The sequence below is a fragment of the Botrytis fragariae genome (assembly GCF_013461495.1).
Source record: "Botrytis fragariae strain BVB16 chromosome Unknown tig00000163, whole genome shotgun sequence".
NCBI lineage: Eukaryota > Fungi > Ascomycota > Leotiomycetes > Helotiales > Sclerotiniaceae > Botrytis > Botrytis fragariae.
Genome location: NW_023500999.1, coordinates 25,716 through 46,859, shown reverse-complemented (window position 1 = coordinate 46,859; position 21,144 = coordinate 25,716). Strand labels below are relative to the sequence as shown.

The window sequence follows — 21,144 nt, the reverse complement described above, 5'->3', positions numbered from 1 at the left end:
AGATAGAAGAGCCAGTATTAAAAATTATTGACCTTCCAATGAAACTGTTCCATATCCCCATATATTGAGTCTAACATCTAATATTGCATGCATGCATGATAGGACATCCTATGCGCGATATTCGTAGATACATTACCCCCCCCCCCCTCGACTAACATCCCATATCCCAAGTTCAAAATTTACTTGAACGGAAAATCCGTGTAAATAACCGCGACCATGACCTAGACCTAGGTTTAGGACGAGCGAGGAGCTGACGTTTTCTGGGATCACAAGAATGACTGGTCCATGATCTCAATCCCTTTCCACAATAGTAGCAAAAATGAGCTCCACAGCGGCACCTAGTTTCTACAGTATTAGTGATTGGTTGCAATACACAAAGCCAAAAATGCGGACATACGTCATGAAATAACAGCCATCAATTAAATCTACCAACGCCCAGCACTTGCGACATCTTTGCCAATAGTTTTCTCTCGCAAGATTAAGGACCTCTTCTGTTGACGCATCCTGCAGACATTCCCCAGCATGTGCCTTTGACTTACACAACGTATGTGTTTTCACATTGCACTTGGGACATGTACCTATATCCTTGACGATATTGGAGGAAGGAATAAAAGTTGAGCAACGCTTGGACGAGCAATAGACTTTGTACTGCGATTCGAACTCGATCTTCTTTTTCTCGAATGTTTGCACAACGATAGGTTTGAGAAAGGAGCTGACACTGACAATAGGGATCGCTCTGCTGCAGCACCGTGGAGGGAAAACTGATTGATCTGTTAATGCCAATTCGAAGAATTGTTCGAGACAGGTGAGACAATAGTGGTGACTGCATGGGACTTGAATGGCGTTGCTGGAGACATCTCCACAGCTCGTGCAGATTTCCTGAGGAGCCGGTGTAGTTATCGCCATGATTCTAGTGATCAATTGTAATCTGTGGACTGGTCTCTAAAAATCATGCAATTGATTGTTCAAGACTCTATTTAGGAAAGAGTCTTAGAACGACGTTGAGGTGCTAGTCGACAAGATAGTAGTGGGCTACGGCTGTCACGTCTGCTGCTGGAGTGCAGATGAATTTACCTTGGATTTGTGTTGTTGAATGTGTGTATAAATGGAATTAATTGAGGAGTAGAAGAGTAGAAGAGTTAGAATGAAATGCAAACTTGCGCAGAATCACAACGCATCATATACTTAGTTCGTTTGGGTAAGTAAAAGCGGGTCTTGCTAAGTTGCTTGACAGTTGACACAAGCCAAATCAGTTAAACAATTGATCTGCACCAAGATGAGACTATAATTTAAAGACCCACCGGTCACCAAGATAACGCAATGTCTCCATCGCAATTGCTAACTGTATAAATGCCTATATACGGTATATAGACGCCACTCCTGATGATCGCTGAATGTGATAATTGAAAGCTCCGGAGATGATGCACAATTCACAGCTACTGGATGTAATTCTAACAAGGGCAGAAGCAAAGACTTATCTTGATAATGCTGCTAATTATGATTGTTACAATTTCGAGCCGGAATTAGTGAAAGGCTTGGTACTTCTCCAACCCGAAAGAATTTTGAGCTTTACGCGTAGGGCAGGTAATGGAATTGCAAAAGCTTCATTGACATCGAACTGATGCATGGAAGCCTTTTTGATCTAATGTTTTTTTCGCGTACCTAGTTTAGCCTTGGAAGAAGTATTACCTCGCTCTCGATACTCTTTGCCGGTAGACGATCCCAGAACCAATTCAGGTCTCAATTTCATGCGATCATACGTATATTCTTTCAGTGGGATTTATTGTGAAATAAGCATCGGTAAACCGCAATCGCAAATGGGCACCATATACGCTCCTTTATTGCCACTTAACGTACTCTTGTGGCTGAAATTTATCATTTCTTCTCTCACAGTTTCAAACACAAGTGACATCGGCGCTGCCAGTAGCCAGAACAGCGAAATGTATATCTGAAATCACTCATCACTAATGTTCATATTTGAGCGGAGCGGCAACCTCTTCTCAGAATGCGACCGACTGAGCGAACTCAGTAGTGGACACTCGCCAAATCTAAAGTATGCATTTGTTGTGTCTAGTAACAAGTCATTCAGGAGGAAATATGCAAGGAGATATAAATCCAACTTTTAGCGACACTGAGCGAAGAATAATTCCTTGCCAGCACAAAGCTACTTTTAGAAAGAATTCTCAGGATCTGCAACCGTATGGTCTTGGGATTGGAATATTACAACTCGATTACGCCATAATGGGTAGTAAAACAAGATCGAGAGGAATAAAACAGACATGTGGCCATATCTAAATTCAGCGCCGGGGAGACTAGGAGTAAACTTTATTCCGTGGCCATACCCAGCTTGTACAAGCTGAAGAATCTAGAACCAAAAACTAGGTTCCTGAATGATTTTAAGAGAACTTTGAAGCTTTGGATACCGAAGCCTCATCTCAGCGGCCTTCGCGGATTTGATGAAGAGAAGATAGCTAGTAACGTGATAGCTAGTAACGTCATCAATATATCGATGTTGGCGCAAATCTCCATTGGTGAGTATTGAGAATTGAATGCTCTCAAGAAAGTGCAACATGAGTTCGATAATTCTTCATCCCCACTGATAGAGATTCCTTCATCCTAACCGCTAGAATACACACTTGTCAGCATGATTGGAACGAAGGCAAAGCGAGGTATAAAAATGAAAGAAGCAGAAGAAAATGTGAAGTTGTCCCCTTGTTGCACGAGCCAACACACCGCCACGAATTGAGGGGCTTGAGGGGTTGAGCTTCAGCCTCGCGTGCTTGCCCAATTGATTCAACTTTATGTTTCGAAACCCCAGCGCATCCATTCGAGCCAGCAAGGACAATTATTGATACAGGTTTACATTTACTTGAGATACTTGGCGTTAATCGTTATTTTCATTTTTCAGATTCTTTCAAAATGTCCTCGCAAATAGAAACCATCTCTGCCTTTGTAGAAGGAGCTCCACCAGGAGAGGTATGATGTATCCTTTGTACGAACCCAAGCTCTTTACCAACTGACATTCTTTGAAAGCTGGCAGATGTTATAGCTGGTACGAATCTTCACAAATACCTCTCTCCTTCGCATATTGCCCATCATTAGACTAAGTACGGGGAATCTACAGATATCAAGGCTTTGACCATCGACACACCAAATCTTGTCTCGGAACTCGGTCCTGCATTCGAGAGATATAACGAGGAACAGTTTGCTACAGTCAAACTTCCCGGAAGCAGTCAAAATGTTAGTTTCTTGATGGCAGATCAAACCAGCACCCCGTGAAGGAGGACTGACGGTTTCATGAAGGTTATAATCAGCTCCTATAACTCTCTGGGGGATGGAAGATACTATGATGTCGAGAGTTCATCTAGTTTTGTTTTCGATCACACTACCCAGGTATGCATTATATTCATACCTTGATTTGCAAAACACAGACTGACAATGGGATAAAGAAAGCGAGTGCGGTGCAAAGTTATGTCCTAGAGGGCAGTCAAGCAGATCTTGTGTAAGTACCCCTAGCGGTACATAGTTTATGTTCTGACACAAGGTAGTAAGTCGATCCTTAAGAGCTTGGGTCCGCATGTAGCAGAGCATTTTCCAAATGCATCATACGGCGCTTTTCCCATTGAAAACGATTCGAAGATCGCAATACTTGTTGTTGCTAATAAATATAGCCCAAACAACTTCTGGTAAGTCTCTATGTACATCATCTCTATAGCCATATCGATATTTAACATCAGGTAGGAACGGTCGCTGGCGCTCGTTGTATATCTATGAAACCTTGAACTCCTCTCTCACTGGCAGCATCAAGGTCGATGTTCACTACTATGAAGATGGAAATGTTCGACTTCTTACTACCAAACCTATTTCAGCAACAGCATTATCGTCGGCTAGCAGCATCGTACGAGAAATTGCCGGCGCTGAAAAGAAATACCAGGAAGAGATCAATAAAGGATTCAATAATTTGAGCGAAGGAGCATTCAAAGGATTAAGAAGACAATTGCCCATCACCAGACAAAAGATTGAATGGGATAAGATTGCAGGTTACAGGTTAGGGCAAGATATTGGTGGTGGAAGTTCTAGAAGATAGATATGAGATATGAGTCGGGAGTAGATAATAAGGGCAGGTGAGGTGGGGATTGATATGATCTGATTGTTAGCAAGAGAGCATGCGATGACAAGTTGAATGGAAAGTTTTCCGAATTGGGATATAGAATTGTAGAGTGGATTGATTACGTTCATGTGGAGTGGAATTTGGGACCATGTTCTCTCGAGGGTCTTTTCAGTACTTTACGTATTCATCGCCCACTCTTCTCTTCCCTTCTTGTTACAAAACTTCAACATGAGGATATGCGGATCGGATATCAAGACAACCGTCGATGGATGATACTCGAGTGACAAGGGAAGAATCAAATATCAAATTTACACTCATCTACTCTGTACTCGAGGATTTCCACGGAAGCTCGGAAGGTGTCCTCTTCTTTTCCAAATATACTTTCCAGAATAATCCACTGCCCCAAATCTCACACATATTAACCCTCCCTTCATGTCACTCTCATTCTCACCTACCTAGTAATCACCAATCATGTTCACTTCGATCCTTCATCTACCGCAGTATCACACCGTACCGGCTCATCAGGTCGGAATCAACTCAAAGCACCCCTCATTCCGCGGAGTACCTTTTAATCAACCAATTAGCAACAGGGAAATAAGTGCTGAGCAATTCTTAACCGAATATTGATTAGCGTTTGTTGGCAAAGAGTCAGATCGGCCTCCGAGCTTTAAAGTTATTAGTCCAGATAGTAAATGGAGCCTGTGCTGTGAGTTAATGAATTAGTTGTTGTCTCATTTTTTGTGAATTGCAAACTGCCAATATTTCATCGTACTACCCTTAACTCATTTTCTTGTGCTTCGGATTTCGGAAAAGAATTATTTGTCCTTTACTATACAAGAAGCCCACCAGGAATTATTCGCAGACGAGGTAATTGAATCGAGAACGATTTACGAACACGACTACACTTTTGAGGATCCAGAAAAAGAAGCAATATAGAAGGATTTCATACTTTACATACAACAGAAAAGATGTCGGAATCAAAGGAATACACATATGCTGAGGCAGCCGAACACAAGACCAAGAAGGATTTGTTTATGATTATTCATGATAAAGTTTACGACACTTCGGCTTTTGTTGATGAACATCCGTAAGTTGACTCTTTGTCTTGTTGAGAATTATCTTCTGCAGAAGGTGGGACGAAGAGGGGCAGGCGGATTTGGATATGAGGAGATGGAGAGGGGATTGCAGTGGGATGCTATGCTTCATTGCAGAAGGATTGAGAATGGAGAATTGTACCGGAGACCGAATGCTATATTGTTGGGGATAAGGGTTTACATCTGGTTATTGCACTCTATGTTCTGGAAACTAGTTCATCCTCTTCTGGCTTCAAATCTGCCTGCGGTCTCTCAATCTTTGGTTATCTTATTGTCTTTGCGGAACTCAACTCCGTATTCCTTCAGGCCAGATTGCTAATTCGCATGTTCTAATAGTGGTGGAGAAGAAGTCCTCCTTGATGTTGGCGGACAAGACGCAACTGAAGCATTCGAGGATGTTGGACACAGTGACGAGGCAAGAGAAATCCTTGATGGTTTACTTGTTGGTACTTTGAAGCGCATGGTATGTTTCCCTCGTTTTCCCCCATTTCTATCACCTTTTCTCCCATCTTTCTTCACCTCTGCCGTTATCTTCCCCTCACTCCCCTCAATTTCCCAAACAAGCCTCCAATTTCCAATCCCGAGTCCCATCAATCACATGAACCCTCGGCTTGGTGTATCATAGAAACTGACACCCCCCTAGCCAGGCGACCCAGCCCCAAAAGCCCAAGCAGCAACCGCTTATACATCTTCCTCCCAAGGCGAAGCCGGTATGGGAGTCGGTCTTTACGCTATCATTCTCATTGGTGGACTTGCGGCTTTCGGTGCTTACAAGTACATGTTGGCCCAACAAAGTGCCGTTCCAGTTCAAGCTTAGATACCCTTTGTAAGCTCGAAGATTGGGAATTGGGTGCAAGGAGCATCGAGTGGATATACACAAATGTGAAGTTTTGAGAATATTAGAGTGATGGGCGGGGATGTGTAATTTGATATGAAGAACGTGCATGCATACAGAATCTTTGGCGTGGCGTATTCAACATATTGAAATTTGTTCTTCATTCTTCGGATGTAGAGATAGGGATTGCGAAGATTCAAGACAGACCTTATTGTTCTCTTGCGTTTGATTCAGCAAGAGATTCATAAGAATGGATAGTTCATAATAGATCGTTTATTTTACCTTCATCTGAGATGCTTTTCTACTTTTAAGTCTGGGTTGAAAGGGGGATTGGTCTGAGATACAACTGATGTTGATGTTTTTGTTTGACATGATATTGAAGGTAGACTATTGTACGTGATATTAATAAGATGTGTATGGACATATACATTCCATAAATTCAATCGTAGGTTGTGCTATTGAACTAACGTTCCCCTTCTCTATCTCATTGAACCAGACCACTCATTAGTCGGTTAAGCCCAACACATGGTACATGCATATGAGAAGAAAGAGAGTTAGAATCGAAATGATATACAAAGTGTACCGTTGTATGTAACTTTGGACATGTATGAGCTTCAAGTATACCATGGTATATGATGGAGAGCTATATCGTCGTTTGTTTACTATTTGCAATAGGATGTTCCAGATCCCTGATATCTGTCTCTCGCCATTTTGTGTCAGAAGATGACGTCTCCCTATAAGTCCCTAATTCTCGCCGCGGCTCTTCTATGGGCCAAGTGCGCACCTGCATTGATTCCAGATTTTGCACTTTTCTCGACTTCGGGTCGTGCTATCATCTATCCTTGCCTGCAATGCACCCATACATTTCTCTTTCGCAATCACTGCCTCCATAGGACCTTAAGCGTACATCCCATCATCGCCATCGCTTTCTTCGTCCTCCTCCCTCTTTCTTCTTTTCTCTTCCTCCTCCTTCCTTTCCTCCCCATCAGCGCCGAATCCCAAGCCTTCCACGCCCCTCCTCATCCTCTCTCTCTCCCTCTCCGCCTCCTTCCCCCTCTCCTCCCCGTCTCCAACCTTCTTCCTATCCAAAGGGCATGTCCCATTCAATCTTAGCCACGGGCCGACACACTCTAAATCAAATTTATGAGTTTGATGACATGGTAACACAACGACTAAGCAATATTGGTCGTCCAGAAACTTCTCGCCGCAGATCGGACATGTTTCATCCGCCTTTAGAGAGGAACGAGGAATGCGATCAATAGTATCGAGATAGGCTTGGGAACATCCGGAGATGGTGGTGGGCGGAGAGTCGATTTGAGATGTTATGGAGGAGATAAGAAGGTCGAGAAGTGGGGCTGTGGTGGAGGAGGGGTCATTGGTGCGGAGGGTTAGAAATTGATCTTGGAGAAGGCGGTAGGAGGCTGCTACGTCGACCTGTTCATACGAATTAGCTTTCGAATTGACCGGAGGGTAGGGTCTTGATTTGAGGAAGAGGGCAAGAACATACGGGAGTAGGAACAGCATGCGGATTATTGTGATGCCAGTTTGGATCAGTAGTAGAAGTCGAAGTTTCACATTGCGACAATTGGTTGAAGAAAGAGGACATAGAAGGACGACGACGAGGTCGAGACGACTGCGAAGACGCTTTTATGTTATGTTCGACTATTGTATGTTAACAGGAGCTCATCAAAATATCGAAAGGAACTGAAAGGCGGGGCAAAGAGGGATGGGAGCTTACCTTCATAAGGATTCATTTTGGAGTTGGGCTTCAATCTTCACCGTGTCATGTAAAGGTTCTGAATTAGAATATTTTGAGATAAAAATCAGACAATATAATTATAAGGATGAGGGTACACAAGAAAGTAGATATGTTATGGAAAGGTAGGCAGAGGACGAGACGCAAGCCTTTTCGCTTAAAGCCGAGGCTGGCATGCAAGGCTGTGGTGTGAATCTCGGTATCATGAGATTGTTGTACGAGGACAAGACATTTTCGCGATCCGATATTATTCCAGACGACGTGGAGTCATACTTAGACGCGTCAAGATTTCTGATTGTGTTAAATCATTTTCTTTCGGGGGCAATTCATGTTCATGCTATGTGTTTCTGACCAACAATCGAGCGATTCCATTTATGCTCAAAGCAAGTCACGTTCCAAGTCCTAGGAAATAACACGTAATGGTTTCATTTGGAGCTCGACGGTGAGGTTTACCTTTCGAACCCCCGTTTGAATGAGATCTCGCAATGTCGCTTCTAGTTGGATCTCATCACTAATATCTCCTCCAAAGTTGATGTTACCAGGCGGTCTTGCTTCCGTATCATGGAAATGAATCTCTGCCCCATTAGGCCTTGGACTGTTCGCAAGGCTGTTGAGGATGCAACTTCAAGGTTGTGGTTTCATGGGTACATCGTTGAGCGACATTTTGTCTATGGAGTTCATCAAATCTCCATCAAATCGACGATTTATTGTGTGGGTGATGGTGGTAAGTAGAATAGAACGACGGGTCCTATTTCATATCTTCTTGGCCTGGCAGTATTTTTGTCCCATTAATCCTATCACATCTTTCCAAAAGGATTTTTGGAACGTTATATCACATATGACATTCCTCTTCAAGAAGATCGAAGTCAAAGTTTCGGTCCCGCAAAGACATCCCCACTTGTCTATCTATATTGTGGCTAGGAAAATTTCACTCTCCACAAATCAACGACGAGTCATTTCTTATCAACAAATCCAGACCACAGAGGCTATGGGGGTAATCCTTCATCCGATAGTCGCATTCGCAACACCGCTTTTCGCAGAATCTTAAAAATTTTGCTCAACAAGCGTGCGATTTGAACACTCTTGGGGTTTGATACAGCTTGATTATGCAAGCAGACGCGAAATTTGCCTCCGAGATGTATATTACTGCCCCTTCTATCAAGCATGTCAAATCGTTGACGCCTGTCAAACGTCAAAAAGGATGTATCTAAACGAAAAAAGACCAGCAAGATGAAGGGGCGCTTGTGAAAAGCTTGATTCAGATCTACAACAAACGCGGGTAAGTGCCGATTATCCGTTAGAATTGTTCCCCTGTAAGTTTCTTGATAGCGAACTCAATGGTTCTTTAAGTCGAGGTCTAATATCTCGATATTTTTTACGTCGTTTCTCTTTCCCCTACATTTTCCTTTCATCAATAATCATCATCATATCACTTTGAAACTATCGTATTTCATTGGCTACGATGGCAGGACCTAATGGCCATGAATTGGTCCGTATTGAGACGAATATTCTCCCCAAAGGAAAACTAATAGTAGTTTTCTGTGGATTAGCATTTGCTCTCCTCATCACTTTTATAGACCAAAACTCCATTGGTATAGCATTACCAACAATTGGAGCTGATCTTAATGCCGCAACTACAATTTCTTGGGCTGGCACTTCAAGTTTGATTGCCAATACAGTTTTCCAAGTTCTTTATGGAAGAATATCAGATATCCTGGGAAGGAAAGTGGTTTTCCTCACTGCTGTGGGATTATTGGCGCTAGGAGATTTACTTTGTGGGTTCGCGCAGACGGGTCCCCAACTTTATGTTTTTAGGGGCATTTCTGGTGTGGGGACTGGTGGGATCATGGCATTGGCTATGATGATTGTATCAGATGTGGTTACTCTGGAGAATCGTGGAAAGTAAGTATATCCTAGCTATTACATTCAAATTATCCAATACTTCGGACTGCTGTTCGACAACCAGGCGCTTATAATGATTGAAAGAAGTTCAATTTTTAGACTGAAATTAGCATTTTTCAGACTATCTGAAAGTTTTGGTGGATTCAAAAATTCAAAGTCCTTGATTGTCGGACTGTAGTTTGGGGCATTGGAGATTGAGTTCCGTGGGCCATTAACTAATGAACTTTAGGTATCAAGGGATCTTGGGATCATGTGTCGGTTTGGGTAATACCATTGGACCATTCTTGGCAGCCGCTTTTGTTCAGAATTCGACGTGGAGAGGCCTATTTTGGTGTATATGCCCGCTGGCAGTGCTATCAGGTATTATGGTGGCATTCACACTCCCTCCAAGTAAAGTCCATGGCTCTACAGCGACCAAAATTCGAGTCATCGATTACCCAGGAATCGTCCTTGTGACCGCAGCCATTATGCTTATTCTGATTCCTGTTTCGGGCGGTGGTACTTATTTTGAATGGTCCAGTCCCATGGTGATTTCCATGCTCACACTGGGTGGTATCTGTTTAGTTGCTTTCCTCATTGTGGAATGGAAGTTTGCCGTTATGCCAATGATGCCTTTGAACCTTTTCAAGAACCCTGCTGTCTTCGCTATTCTCACCCAAAACTTCCTCTTTGGTATAGTTTATTACTCGCACCTCTACTACCTCCCAATATACTACCAGAACGCACGCCAATACTCACCTCTCATGTCGGCCGCACTCACCATTCCGTTCGTCGCCACTCAATCAAGCTTCAGTATTGTATCCGGGCAATATATTTCCAGGACTAAACGCTATGGCGAGATCATCTGGATCGGGTTCATACTTTGGACTCTAGGATCAGGCCTGGTTCTTCTGTTCTCTCGGGAGATACCTAAGTGGAAGATAGTCTTAATCCTCTTAACCGAAGGTGCAGGTGTGGGATTCGTCTTCCAGCCTACCCTTATAGCAGCGCAGGCACATTGTACCAAGCGTGATCGAGCAGTCGTTATCTCTACCAGAAATTTTCTACGTGCGCTGGGTGGTGCAATTGGTCTAGCGATTTCCTCGGCTATTTTCTCAAATTCCATAAAGTCCCGTTTGAATACGCTAGCAACTCCTTTACCAGCAGGGTTTAAAGACACAATTTTAGCATCGATATTGAGCGTTCCGAATTTGAATGAATTGACGACGGGACAGAAAAATGAAGTATTGGATGCGTATATGGGAGCGAGTCGAAGTGTGTTTTTACTTTGGGTACCGATTATTGGAGTTTGTTTGTGTCTTTGCGTGTTGATCAAAGATAAAGGATTGCAAAGACCGGACGAGAAACCGATTGTTAATGAAGAACAGCAGGAGGAGGAAAGTAGTAGGAGTGTGGCCGAGAGTGAGATTGTGGTGGAGCATGAGGCTGGTAGGCAGAGGGATTTGGAGAGTGGGAAGGGCGAGAAGGTCGTAGGGCCGGAGAAACATTAAAATGAGCCTGTAGTTGTGGAAGAAAAAAAAATTGATTTCCATTCTTGTTTGGGTTGGTTAAGATAAAGGAGTTGTATACCCCGATTTGGCATTGGAAAGTGGAAAAAGCGACTCTTGGACGATTAGAACACGTGTAGACACACGATACTAGACTAGACTAACTAAATCTTGAGATTATGACATAGAACACGAATAACACAATCTACAACTAATCTTTGATATATACGATCGACGATACGTTCGTTGCTATGCTACCTGACTTTTACGAGATCGAAGTTCCAGACCGGTGACAATTCAGTGGCCCAAGCTTGTGTGAATGATTAGCTCTGTCACGAATGTAAGGAATTGAGTTTTCGCTCAATGAGTTATATTAGAACGACAAAGCTCGTACGGGAAGAAGTGCAAGCTCTACTTCACGAACTGATCGATTTGAAATGCGAGGATAGGGAAGCCTTGTAGAATAACAGAATCTCTTGCTGTCAGAACCGCATGAATTCTGGCTGCACAAGTAGTGATTGGATCTCACTGGAATTAGAAGTAAAGTTGAAGCCCAAAATCGTTATTAAGTATCCATCCTACAAGTGGTTCAAATCACGAGTTTTTCAAATCGCGTGGAATGACTCCTATCTTAGCGATCTCAAATCCTGGGTCTGGATTATATGCACGAATATAGAAGATAAGAAACACCCCAATCTTGCATCAAGAATAATTATGATATTCAAATTGAAAACTTCGTTTGATATTGTCTCAAGTAACCTAAGACTTTGACAAAGATCCTTTCTTAATTATTTTTGAGTCCTCCGCTCCAGAATTTTCTACACTACTTTCACTGTAGTTATTCACAAAATTTCCGAATTGTTTGAACATCAACGTAATACTATCTATCTAATAGTATGAGAAATGTTATCTGTATCTCAATGCAATATCCAATCTCCAATTTTCAACCTGTCTCCGATCAAATTGTACATTTGAACGGCATATTGTAAGTTGTAATTCTAGCTGCCTTGCCATTCATATTTCCTGCATCAACCCTGTTGACGTTATATTTCACACCACCCCAAGTGACAACCGCTGAGACTTGACCGTCTCCACCCACGGTAAGGTCCCAAGTTCTCTTGTCGTCAAAGCATCTAGGCTTGTTACCTTTAGCCGCCCATGGAATAACGTTGCCAATGGTGTCAACGCCGCAATCGGAGCAGCCTTCAGGACCCGTGATTTCGAGATCCACCTTACCATTATTGGTATCGTAGACCGTTACGGTGAGGCGCATGTTGCACTTTGAAGCATCATCTGGTTGGCGGGGCAAGACTCATGAAAAAATCCTGGAGGGAAAAAGGCATGTTGAGGAATAGCAGATACAACCAGAATAACGCACGAGGCCAGAATCGTGGTTGCGAAGAGCGGAAGAAAGCTCATATTGGTGATGCTGGTTTGGAACAAGAGGATATCGGCTAGAGATATCTGCAATTAGTTATCACAAACAACGAAAGCTTCATTTCGATACATAGCTTGGAATTTGAATGAAAAGGAGAAAGGTCTAGAATTGGAAGTACACAGAAAATATCGATGTCTCTATGGAAGGACCTAAACTCGCTTGAAATTTAAATTGACCGGCGTGCGTTTATTGTTCCGTTTGTTCAGGTACTTTGCGAGATCTAAAGGGGTTGTTTCGGAAAGATCAATTTAGAGACGTCGAATGAAATGTATTCCGAATAAAGTGTAGTTGTCTGAAGTTTCTTGTGTTCTTGTGGTTTTACTTGAAGCTGTGTTGCAGTGATATGAGAGAGAGAGCAAATGCTTTCGTGGGTGTTATTATACATATAATTGATTCGATAATCGAGTCAGAAGGTATTTGAAGACACATATACATAAGTGGCAATGATAAAGAATACCAGCCATTCATCGATGACTCGAAAAGTGAAGTGAAGTAAGAAGAGCAAGACAATTGGACATGACTGATACACTCTGATACAGTCGACTGAATTCATCAATTTCACAACGTTCCATCAAGATCACTCATGTGGGTAAGAATAGGAGCGCGTAAACATCAGCGTATCAATAAGTATCTAAAATCCAGTGAAGTCAATCACTATCCGGTAAATAGACAACCCAACTTCACGGCTGAAATTCATCTTTAACCGTCATCTCTAGCTAGCTAAACATTGCCGTCCATTAATCACCCGTATGACCGGTTCCGACTGCAGGAGCATGTGCAAGTCTCCACGCTTGATAACATGAGTCGTAGAGGGGTGGAGGGTGATCAGCCTCTTCACAATTTTCTCCAGAATCAGAAATCGATCTTATTGCAAGAGCAGCGTTTGCATTTGGACACTGAAATGTATCGCGATGTGTTACTATTGTAGTGCTTCCATCGGGCACAATTCCGATATATATCGGAGAGCCGTTATGATAAATTGGCTGCAGCTCTCCATCCCCCTGAACTTGAACGGTCATATTTCCACCTTTGAGACAGGGTGGTACCCATGTGATCCTAGTGTTACGATGTACAAAAGTATCACTACACATTGAATCACAATTTGAATCGAAAAGGGTGACTATGAAGGCAAATTTGTTTTGATTGGGTTTGTTGACGGGGACGTAAACTTCGACTGTGCAGGTGTTGACATCAGAATTGCCACACTTTGATTGCGAGCGAACCCATGGTGTAGAAAGGGGAGATCCAAGGACAAGGGAAATGATACACAGAAGGATTTGGGAAAAGATGATGTGTTTCATGTTGATCTTTTCGCACAAAATATTAGCTATGAAGCCTCTGATAAGATCAAAGTGCCTTTAAACTTACATAATGTGATAGATCCTCGGCTTGGCCCGGCGGATGGTTTTTGTCGAAACTGATAGCTTGTATTTATGACTTCGACGTTAACGTTGTATTGACGATGGACTATGGAGAGGCGAGGTGGTTATTTTTTCTTAGCTTGTGGTTGCAGTAGTTGGGCGAGTTAAATGTTGAGATGCAGTAAACTCGATTTTATCTTAGTTGTGATTGTGGTTCAGATTGGATATAGCACAATAACAAGGCTAGAGAGGTTAAGTTGATTGAAAGCAACGATGTTGATGACTGTTGCAGCTAACGGAGTCATAGTGTTAAATATCGCGTGTCGTCGAGAAAATAAGGATTCGAGTATGACTCGGAGGCCATGAATCATTATTTCATCGAGACAGAGTCATTATTGAATTGCGATTTGACAAGGTATGTAGTGAATATGAGAAAAAACATGTAGAGGTATTTAAGATCCGACAGTCGGAGCTTATGAGACTTTCTCGATGACTATTACGAACTCAAGGCAGCTGAAAACCTTGTTTTATGTTGAAGATCACCTTATGCACAAACAAGCTCCAGATCACATTGAGAGAAATTAAATATCAACGAATGAATTTCTGTAAAATACTGTACATGTGTGCCTAGACAATGCCTAATCCAACACCTCGGTGACTATGTGGACAACTAATACCAATATGGCGAGGCGTGCTTGGTATCAGCATAGTATTTCGATCCGATAAACATGGCTATTAACTACGAGTGGGATGAGACCCAGAAAGGCGTCTTCAATACTCTCTGACAAGTACACTAGATATCTCTTTCCCTGCCACTTCAGTTGCGGGAAGCTACAAGACCCAGTGTACCAACCGCTGATACCGATATTAGACTCTGGTGCATTCAAACGAGTGAGATTTGAGACAACCCAAATATGATCCTTGACTTCCACCGGACCAGCATCCATACCAAACAAAGCTTTTTTTCTGTTAAAGACAAAATGATCCTCGCCATACGAAACAAAATTCCAATCCGTGATCGAGGTGGTTGCTGACTCGGGCTTCAAAGAGGTGGTGACGGTGTAGAAGCAAGTATTTTCAGGCAGCTGATCGCAGGTTTTATCGGGCTTAAGAATCTTTGAGGAGTCTTCGTAGCACTTATTTGCTCTAGATGCCAAAGAAATAATGGTAGGAATAGAGATGGCTCCTTGGAACAATAATGTCCATAGAAGGATAAAAAGATGTAGATGCATGCTGAAGGGTTTGGAGCAGTTTTTGACTATGATAGGTGTCTGAAATATGAGGAAAAATGCCCACAAGGCCGTGTTGTTAAATGCCAAAGTGACTTTGAGAAAATTGTGGTTGTGGTGATTACGTCGGGAAAGACAAAGATTGCGTGAACTTCCATGAATGAAGGAACCAAGGTATAGGTAATGAATCAAAATTATTGATTTATAGATTAGTGACAATGAATCATTAATAAAAGGCGGAGGAGTAGGAGGAATGACACCGGCAACCCAGACTGCGGAGAGGTCTGCAGCACAACTGTCATCTAGAGTGTATATATTAAGCTGAGTTGTTGATTGTTGGTGGTATCATAAGATTGAAGTAATTAAAAAGGCCTTGAACGATGTTTGTGATTTAAATATTATGTGTACTCGCAGATATCCCATGGTTATAGTACTTCGTACTTCGTATTGTCATAGATCAACCAAGGTTTCCATGTGTAATGTGAATTTTCATTTTATAGTTCGCATTCTGATTTTGTGCATGTAACATGCAGGCTGACATCTCCAAAGATCATTGGAGACTCGATCCATTTATCATGGTTGTGTTGGCCCCAGTGATCGATTTTATAAGATCATATTCACGAACGTTTGTTATGCATTCACAGAAATATGCAACGAGGTTTACAGGAAAGCCATATAAAAATCACGTTTTGCCTATTATGAATGTGCCGTAGGGCGCCGGCAGAATTCTATTTGCATACAAAGTGTATTCACCCTTTCCTCTACCCCCGAATCCCATTGCCACTCTTTAAAGCGAAAGCGAAAACGAAAGCGAGAATACTAATCTGGTTCATCTTCATACAGCTTGGTATATAGTTGCCACCAAAAATGAACAAGTCTTCTCGTGTTTAACATGGGATCTCCAGCGCATAAACATCTGAAGCCCTCGGGTCTATACCCAAGGGAACAGTTGGAGGCTTAACAATGTTTGCATTTAAGAGTCTTAAGACGCTGTAAGTTTTGCCCTGCCACTGGAGTTCAGGTGCCAGCGGTGATGTAAAGCTAACTACCGCTTCTGGTGCATTCAACCGAGTGAAATTTGACAACGCCCAGACATGATCTTTCAGAGCTTTTGGTCCACCGTCCAAGCCAAGAATCCCTTTAGTCCTGTTGAAAACAACATGGTCTTGACTATAGTAGGTACAATTTTTATCTACCATGGTGGTGATCGCAGATTTCTGATCGGCATAGAAGGTGTAGAGGCATGAATTTTCAGAGAGTTGATCGCAGGTAAACTTGGATGTTAGCTGCTGAGATTTATCGAAAAATCCAGGAAGGGACAGGGCTGTTGGAACAACCAAAGTGGCTGCTGCGAGAACCCTAAGAATGGCGGGATAGTTTAGTTGCATAGCGATGGAACTGACAGCGACTTTCAACTATGAGCAGGGGCTAAAGCTGCAGGAAGGAGGAAGCACCCACGTGGTATTGTTGAAAATCCTTAAGGAGAGCTTTATAAGCTTAGGTGGCGTATGAAGTTGGAGATCACTCTATGAAGTGCAGTGAAATGTAAGTGAGATAGGGCGAGTAAATAATTACTCGGTGAAAATTTCCCGGGTGGATAGGGAGTGCGCAAACGCGAGTTGAATGTTAGATTTAGTTTAATAGCTGATTCGTGTTTCTGAAGCTGCCGATGTTTATCTAAAAGAGAAAAAGAATTCCATCTTGAGCATGTCAGGCAGGTAATAACACGATGAAGAATCTTGCTTCCAGTCATCATGATCGCTGGGCCTGACTCAAATTTGAGTACGAAGTAGATTTGTTGTGAACGGTGAATAGACGCAACAAGGCTAACACGAATATTGATGGAAAAGAATTAGACCATACAAAAGTAACGACAGTACAGTCACTGAACGTTTAAGAGTCTTGTCTCCAAATGATAGAATCCTTCGCTTGAAAGGGAATGCTATAAAATTAAATAACTACGCGGAAAAATGCCCAATAATTGTAGGACTCGGGACAACCAGAGTCGTAGCAAGACTTGGAGATTCTTCGTCTGACACCCTTGCTATCCCTGCAACACCAAGTCACTACTTCCGAGTCGCTTCGTCTTTCAAGCGGTCATGTAAATCTTAAAGTTGACTGCCCACAGCAATTACATCAACAACAGATGTGCATGTGCTTCAATTCGCCCTCCTCACCATTGCTAAACCACTTTTTCTTATTCATTTTTATTTTGAGTCTGCGGTTGGCGGGCACAGTAAACCTTTGAGCCACGGACCGATCCTTGAATTGCGAACACGAGTTCTTCGGCAGTAATCGTCCTCAGAAAGCTTGATAAGAGGGATCCAACCATTTTACTTGTAAGATGAACGTAACTGGCACCATCGAGCAACTACTTTGATCTAATGAGCAGCGAAAGCCTGTCTCCCATAACAAATCTGCTAATGTTGAACATGCTCCACCAGTAGTAAATATATTGCGATCGTCGATAGTGGCAAACATTAATAGTCTCGATGATGTGTCTTGACTATTGTAGTAACTCCAACATAATCGCTTATCTATGGTCAAAATTGCACATCGTGACCCATGATTGTCGCGATTTGGCAGGTTCTTAAGTTTGGTTCTATGTAGTATCCCGTTCGCAAAGCCATAGGTAAATTGCACCTGCGATGCCTGCTCGATAAGGTTAACCGCACGCGCTTTTGACGCGGTAATTCTGTTAGTAATTGTGGGGAATAGTCTTCCTTATTTTTTCACTACACCAGCAATAAATTGGAAACAACCACACCGACCGTTGACGTGAATAGATTTCTCCTATCTCAGTAATGCTAATATCTATTTGTTTATCTACTTGCATGGGAAAATGTCAATAGTCTACACCGAAACCTTCCTTTCAGGCCAATTTTGAATCAAAAGATGTCGACGCATGCCCTTCGAAAGACTTTGGTACTCCTCTAATTCACTCTCTACGTGAGTGGTTATATTTTGTTTTCAAAACTCTCAATTTATAAATTGACTATATACACCGGTAAAGTAACACCATTATTGATGCTAACCCTTGTATTATATATACTGTTACAACTGTCATTTTTCAATTTGATATAGAGTTCCCAATGACATTTTAGACCAATTCTCGACCTGGACGTGAAAATTGGGCGATTAGTGCTGGTTTCCAACCTCGCCAGTAGGATTCAAGAAATCCCCATTGACTCTGCGTTTCTTTTCTAGAACCAGTTGTTTTCTCTGTGGTAATAAAAATAGTCTGCGCAATACTAGGTGTTCCATGCTCATCTATGACGAACAACATCCAGTATCCGGGAATGAGAATACCAGGGTCGGCTGGAGGAGAGGTCAAATATCGATTTCTACGTAAATGATCTTTACTCAAAAGTAATGGTACGCGGCGTTGGTCAGTGTTGACTGTGTGAGTTGCACTACCGATTCGAATCAAGGAGGCGGAACGTATCGCAACACTCGTGGTCAAATCCAGCTCATCGCCTATGTTCATTTGCCCTGGGACTTGTGATATAATCTGTGGACGATCGCGCAGTTTCCCATCGTCTGTCAAGAGATAAGGCGGTGTGAATATCTGGCCGTCATAGTGATTGGCAGAGCAGTTACCGCACAGGCCACCACCTGCATTCAAAACCCTTCCATCAGGTAACAAAATTGATAGTGTGTGGTAAACACGAACGACATTATTTCCCGAAAGCTCGGTAAAAGTGTTGGTTACCGGGTCATAAAGCTCAGGTACAAACTGTACGTTTTCTTCATTGAAAGCAACGCCAAATGTCTGACCACCAGCAATGAAAACTGTTCCATCGGGCAGAACAACGGATGTGTGGAAAACTCGCTCTGAATGCATCATACCATTAGTTCCAGCAGGTTCAACATCTGGATATACTCCTGGTCCATTCAGAGTGATGACGTGAGCATTACTGGTGGCCCAAGATTTGTCATAGTCAGGAGATCCCCCGATGGTAAGAATCTTTCCTGCCACTGCATCAAACATTACTGCGTTACCAGACATTGAATCTTCATCGTCTAGACGATTTCCAGCTGCTTCAACACTGCCATTTCCATCCGTAAAGTACCAATTCATAGCTCGGCTAGGACCAGCTTGGAAAACACTTCCGTTCTGCCATCCAAAGAGCCAGCCATGGTTGTCAGCTCTCCATGGACCTTCCATATCATCAGTCAACATCTCTTTGACAGTGGCATTAGGAAGCATAGACCAGTTTCCGACGATGGGGTCGTAAACTTCTCCGTTTTTTGGAATATTCGAACCTCCAGCCCAGGAGCCACCAATAACAAAGACACGACCATCAGAGAGAGTTGTGGATGCTTGATATCCACGACGTAATCTCATGGGAGGTGCCTTGATCCATTGGTCGGAGGAAGAATCGTATAGACTAGTCTCCGAGGCATCATTGCCGCCAGTGACAACCATCATACCGGTACCATCGATAGAAATGCCCGGGCAGAACATATCATGCGTAGTATTGGTAACGATACGTTTTGAGACTACATTTGTTGACGGGCTCCAACGAGCCATTGCCGTCTGACCACCAGGTGTGGAATGAAACGTATCCGAAGCCCATGACGACCACAAAACAATGTTTCCAGAGGCCTCTTGAGCCCCGGCAACTGGAACGACTGGAAAGTCAAGGGTCGGACCCCAGAGACCTAGTTTGGGATCTCGAGGAAGGAGGTACTGTGTCGCATAGATATTGAGCTCGGAGATACCTATCCAGGATGAGATATCTGTCTCAGCGCTCACATTGAGCTTTACGTATCGAGCGGATGTAGGCTCGAATGCGGATAGCCGCTGCCTGTTTACGTTTGGCCACATTCCATATGCAATTGGCTCTTCCCAATTTTTCTTGTCGTTACTGACGTATATTTCATGTTGGGTAATGAGGCCGTCATCTCCAGTATCAATAGGAGGAAGGATGACAAGCGCACTGACAGAGTATTCCTTCTCCAAGTCTATTATGATGCTGTGTCCGTTGGAGCTCAAATTACTACGCCAGGAAGTTTTGTTACTGCCATCAACCGTATTTTGACACGGATATTTTGTATCAGAACTGCTGTATTCCAACTTCCACCCTTCGCGAGAAATTCGGATCCCTTGATAGGGACGTGATTCATCGGTGAATGTCGGTTCCCATGAGGGCTTGTCAACTGGTCCATAACCCGAGATACGCTCTGAGTTTATTGCCTCTGTCATGAAGTTACTGACAGCATGAACTCCGCCCAAGGAAGCTCCAAGAAGTAGTTCCCTCCACTGTAGCTTCATTTTCGGTACTGAAATAATGTCAAGAAAGGGGGTATAATACTGCGAACAGTTCGTAATTGTTGAGCATACATGAGGTAGAGGATATGTATATAAGTAGTCAGATAATGATTTGCCTGGCTTCTATTTTGACTTCTCGTTTAGAACTTGGAATCTCAAGGCTCACGATTAATTTTCCGAGGGATCTTCACTACGTGGATGAAGAGGAGGTCAATGGTCTAACTGAGCTTCAAACTCCCAGTGTAATGATGCAATCAACATGTCATCGAAGTGGATCCCTCGTATGCGAATACAGAGTTTGATAGCTTTTACTGACCTGTGTTGACAAGATGCGCAGTCAATTCAACCTCTGTTGGTCAATACAACGCTCCGACTTATCCGGGAAATTGATCGGTTCATACCAGAATATTTTCAGCTTGCAGATTATCAGGCTTAGTTGATTTTCCTCTTCTTCAGAGATGAGATATACCGAAATATTCATTGGCAAATTCTTAGTAATTCAGCGGCTCTATGATGATCATAGCAGGGAATCTCTTAAGGACGAACAGATCGCGTCGAAGATCTGTGGGTCCGGCAAGGTAAATTTGACTTCCCGCTAGCCTGTTCCCCACAACTCAGCTGTATCGCATGCCGTCTCTTAAGACGAATGAAGTTAG

The 21,144-nt window shown here is 42.8% G+C and overlaps 9 protein-coding genes across 9 annotated transcripts; 3 read left to right on the top strand and 6 right to left on the bottom strand.

The window, feature by feature from the left end:
* Positions 1-478: 478 nt before the first annotated feature.
* Positions 479-906, bottom strand: Bfra_009626 (putative ibr finger domain protein; the record flags this gene model as incomplete). Its single annotated transcript, XM_037339967.1, has 2 exons — positions 479-528; positions 579-906. The coding sequence occupies 2 exons, from the start codon at positions 904-906 to the stop codon at positions 479-481; spliced, it is 378 nt and encodes a 125-aa protein (XP_037189190.1).
* Positions 907-2,919: 2,013 nt separating this feature from the next.
* Positions 2,920-4,087, top strand: Bfra_009625 (putative f-actin-capping protein subunit alpha protein; the record flags this gene model as incomplete). The annotated part of the gene is made up of 7 exons (XM_037339966.1): positions 2,920-2,976; positions 3,034-3,052; positions 3,125-3,240; positions 3,304-3,393; positions 3,450-3,502; positions 3,549-3,686; positions 3,742-4,087. The coding sequence occupies 7 exons, from the start codon at positions 2,920-2,922 to the stop codon at positions 4,085-4,087; spliced, it is 819 nt and encodes a 272-aa protein (XP_037189189.1).
* A 799-nt stretch (positions 4,088-4,886) lies between these two features.
* On the top strand, positions 4,887-6,022 carry Bfra_009624 (putative cytochrome b5 protein; the record flags this gene model as incomplete). The annotated part of the gene is made up of 3 exons (XM_037339965.1): positions 4,887-5,198; positions 5,542-5,668; positions 5,849-6,022. The coding sequence occupies exons 1-3, from the start codon at positions 5,080-5,082 to the stop codon at positions 6,020-6,022; spliced, it is 420 nt and encodes a 139-aa protein (XP_037189188.1). The 5' UTR covers positions 4,887-5,079.
* A 752-nt stretch (positions 6,023-6,774) lies between these two features.
* On the bottom strand, positions 6,775-7,794 carry Bfra_009623 (putative zinc finger domain-containing ring-type protein; the record flags this gene model as incomplete). Its single annotated transcript, XM_037339964.1, has 4 exons — positions 6,775-6,847; positions 6,948-7,474; positions 7,548-7,702; positions 7,779-7,794. 4 exons carry the CDS (start codon positions 7,792-7,794, stop codon positions 6,775-6,777), a joined length of 771 nt encoding a protein of 256 aa, XP_037189187.1.
* A 1,464-nt stretch (positions 7,795-9,258) lies between these two features.
* Positions 9,259-11,188, top strand: Bfra_009622 (putative mfs transporter protein; the record flags this gene model as incomplete). The annotated part of the gene is made up of 2 exons (XM_037339963.1): positions 9,259-9,698; positions 9,928-11,188. 2 exons carry the CDS (start codon positions 9,259-9,261, stop codon positions 11,186-11,188), a joined length of 1,701 nt encoding a protein of 566 aa, XP_037189186.1.
* Positions 11,189-11,944: 756 nt separating this feature from the next.
* Positions 11,945-12,458, bottom strand: Bfra_009621 (uncharacterized protein; the record flags this gene model as incomplete). Its single annotated transcript, XM_037339962.1, has 2 exons — positions 11,945-12,069; positions 12,155-12,458. 2 exons carry the CDS (start codon positions 12,456-12,458, stop codon positions 11,945-11,947), a joined length of 429 nt encoding a protein of 142 aa, XP_037189185.1.
* Positions 12,459-13,360: 902 nt separating this feature from the next.
* On the bottom strand, positions 13,361-15,216 carry Bfra_009620 (uncharacterized protein; the record flags this gene model as incomplete). Its single annotated transcript, XM_037339961.1, has 3 exons — positions 13,361-13,930; positions 13,992-14,040; positions 14,834-15,216. 3 exons carry the CDS (start codon positions 15,214-15,216, stop codon positions 13,361-13,363), a joined length of 1,002 nt encoding a protein of 333 aa, XP_037189184.1.
* An 884-nt stretch (positions 15,217-16,100) lies between these two features.
* Positions 16,101-16,601, bottom strand: Bfra_009619 (uncharacterized protein; the record flags this gene model as incomplete). Its single annotated transcript, XM_037339960.1, has 1 exon — positions 16,101-16,601. The coding sequence occupies one exon, from the start codon at positions 16,599-16,601 to the stop codon at positions 16,101-16,103; it is 501 nt and encodes a 166-aa protein (XP_037189183.1).
* A 1,712-nt stretch (positions 16,602-18,313) lies between these two features.
* On the bottom strand, positions 18,314-20,491 carry Bfra_009618 (putative galactose oxidase precursor protein; the record flags this gene model as incomplete). The annotated part of the gene is made up of 1 exon (XM_037339959.1): positions 18,314-20,491. The coding sequence occupies one exon, from the start codon at positions 20,489-20,491 to the stop codon at positions 18,314-18,316; it is 2,178 nt and encodes a 725-aa protein (XP_037189182.1).
* Positions 20,492-21,144: the final 653 nt, after the last annotated feature.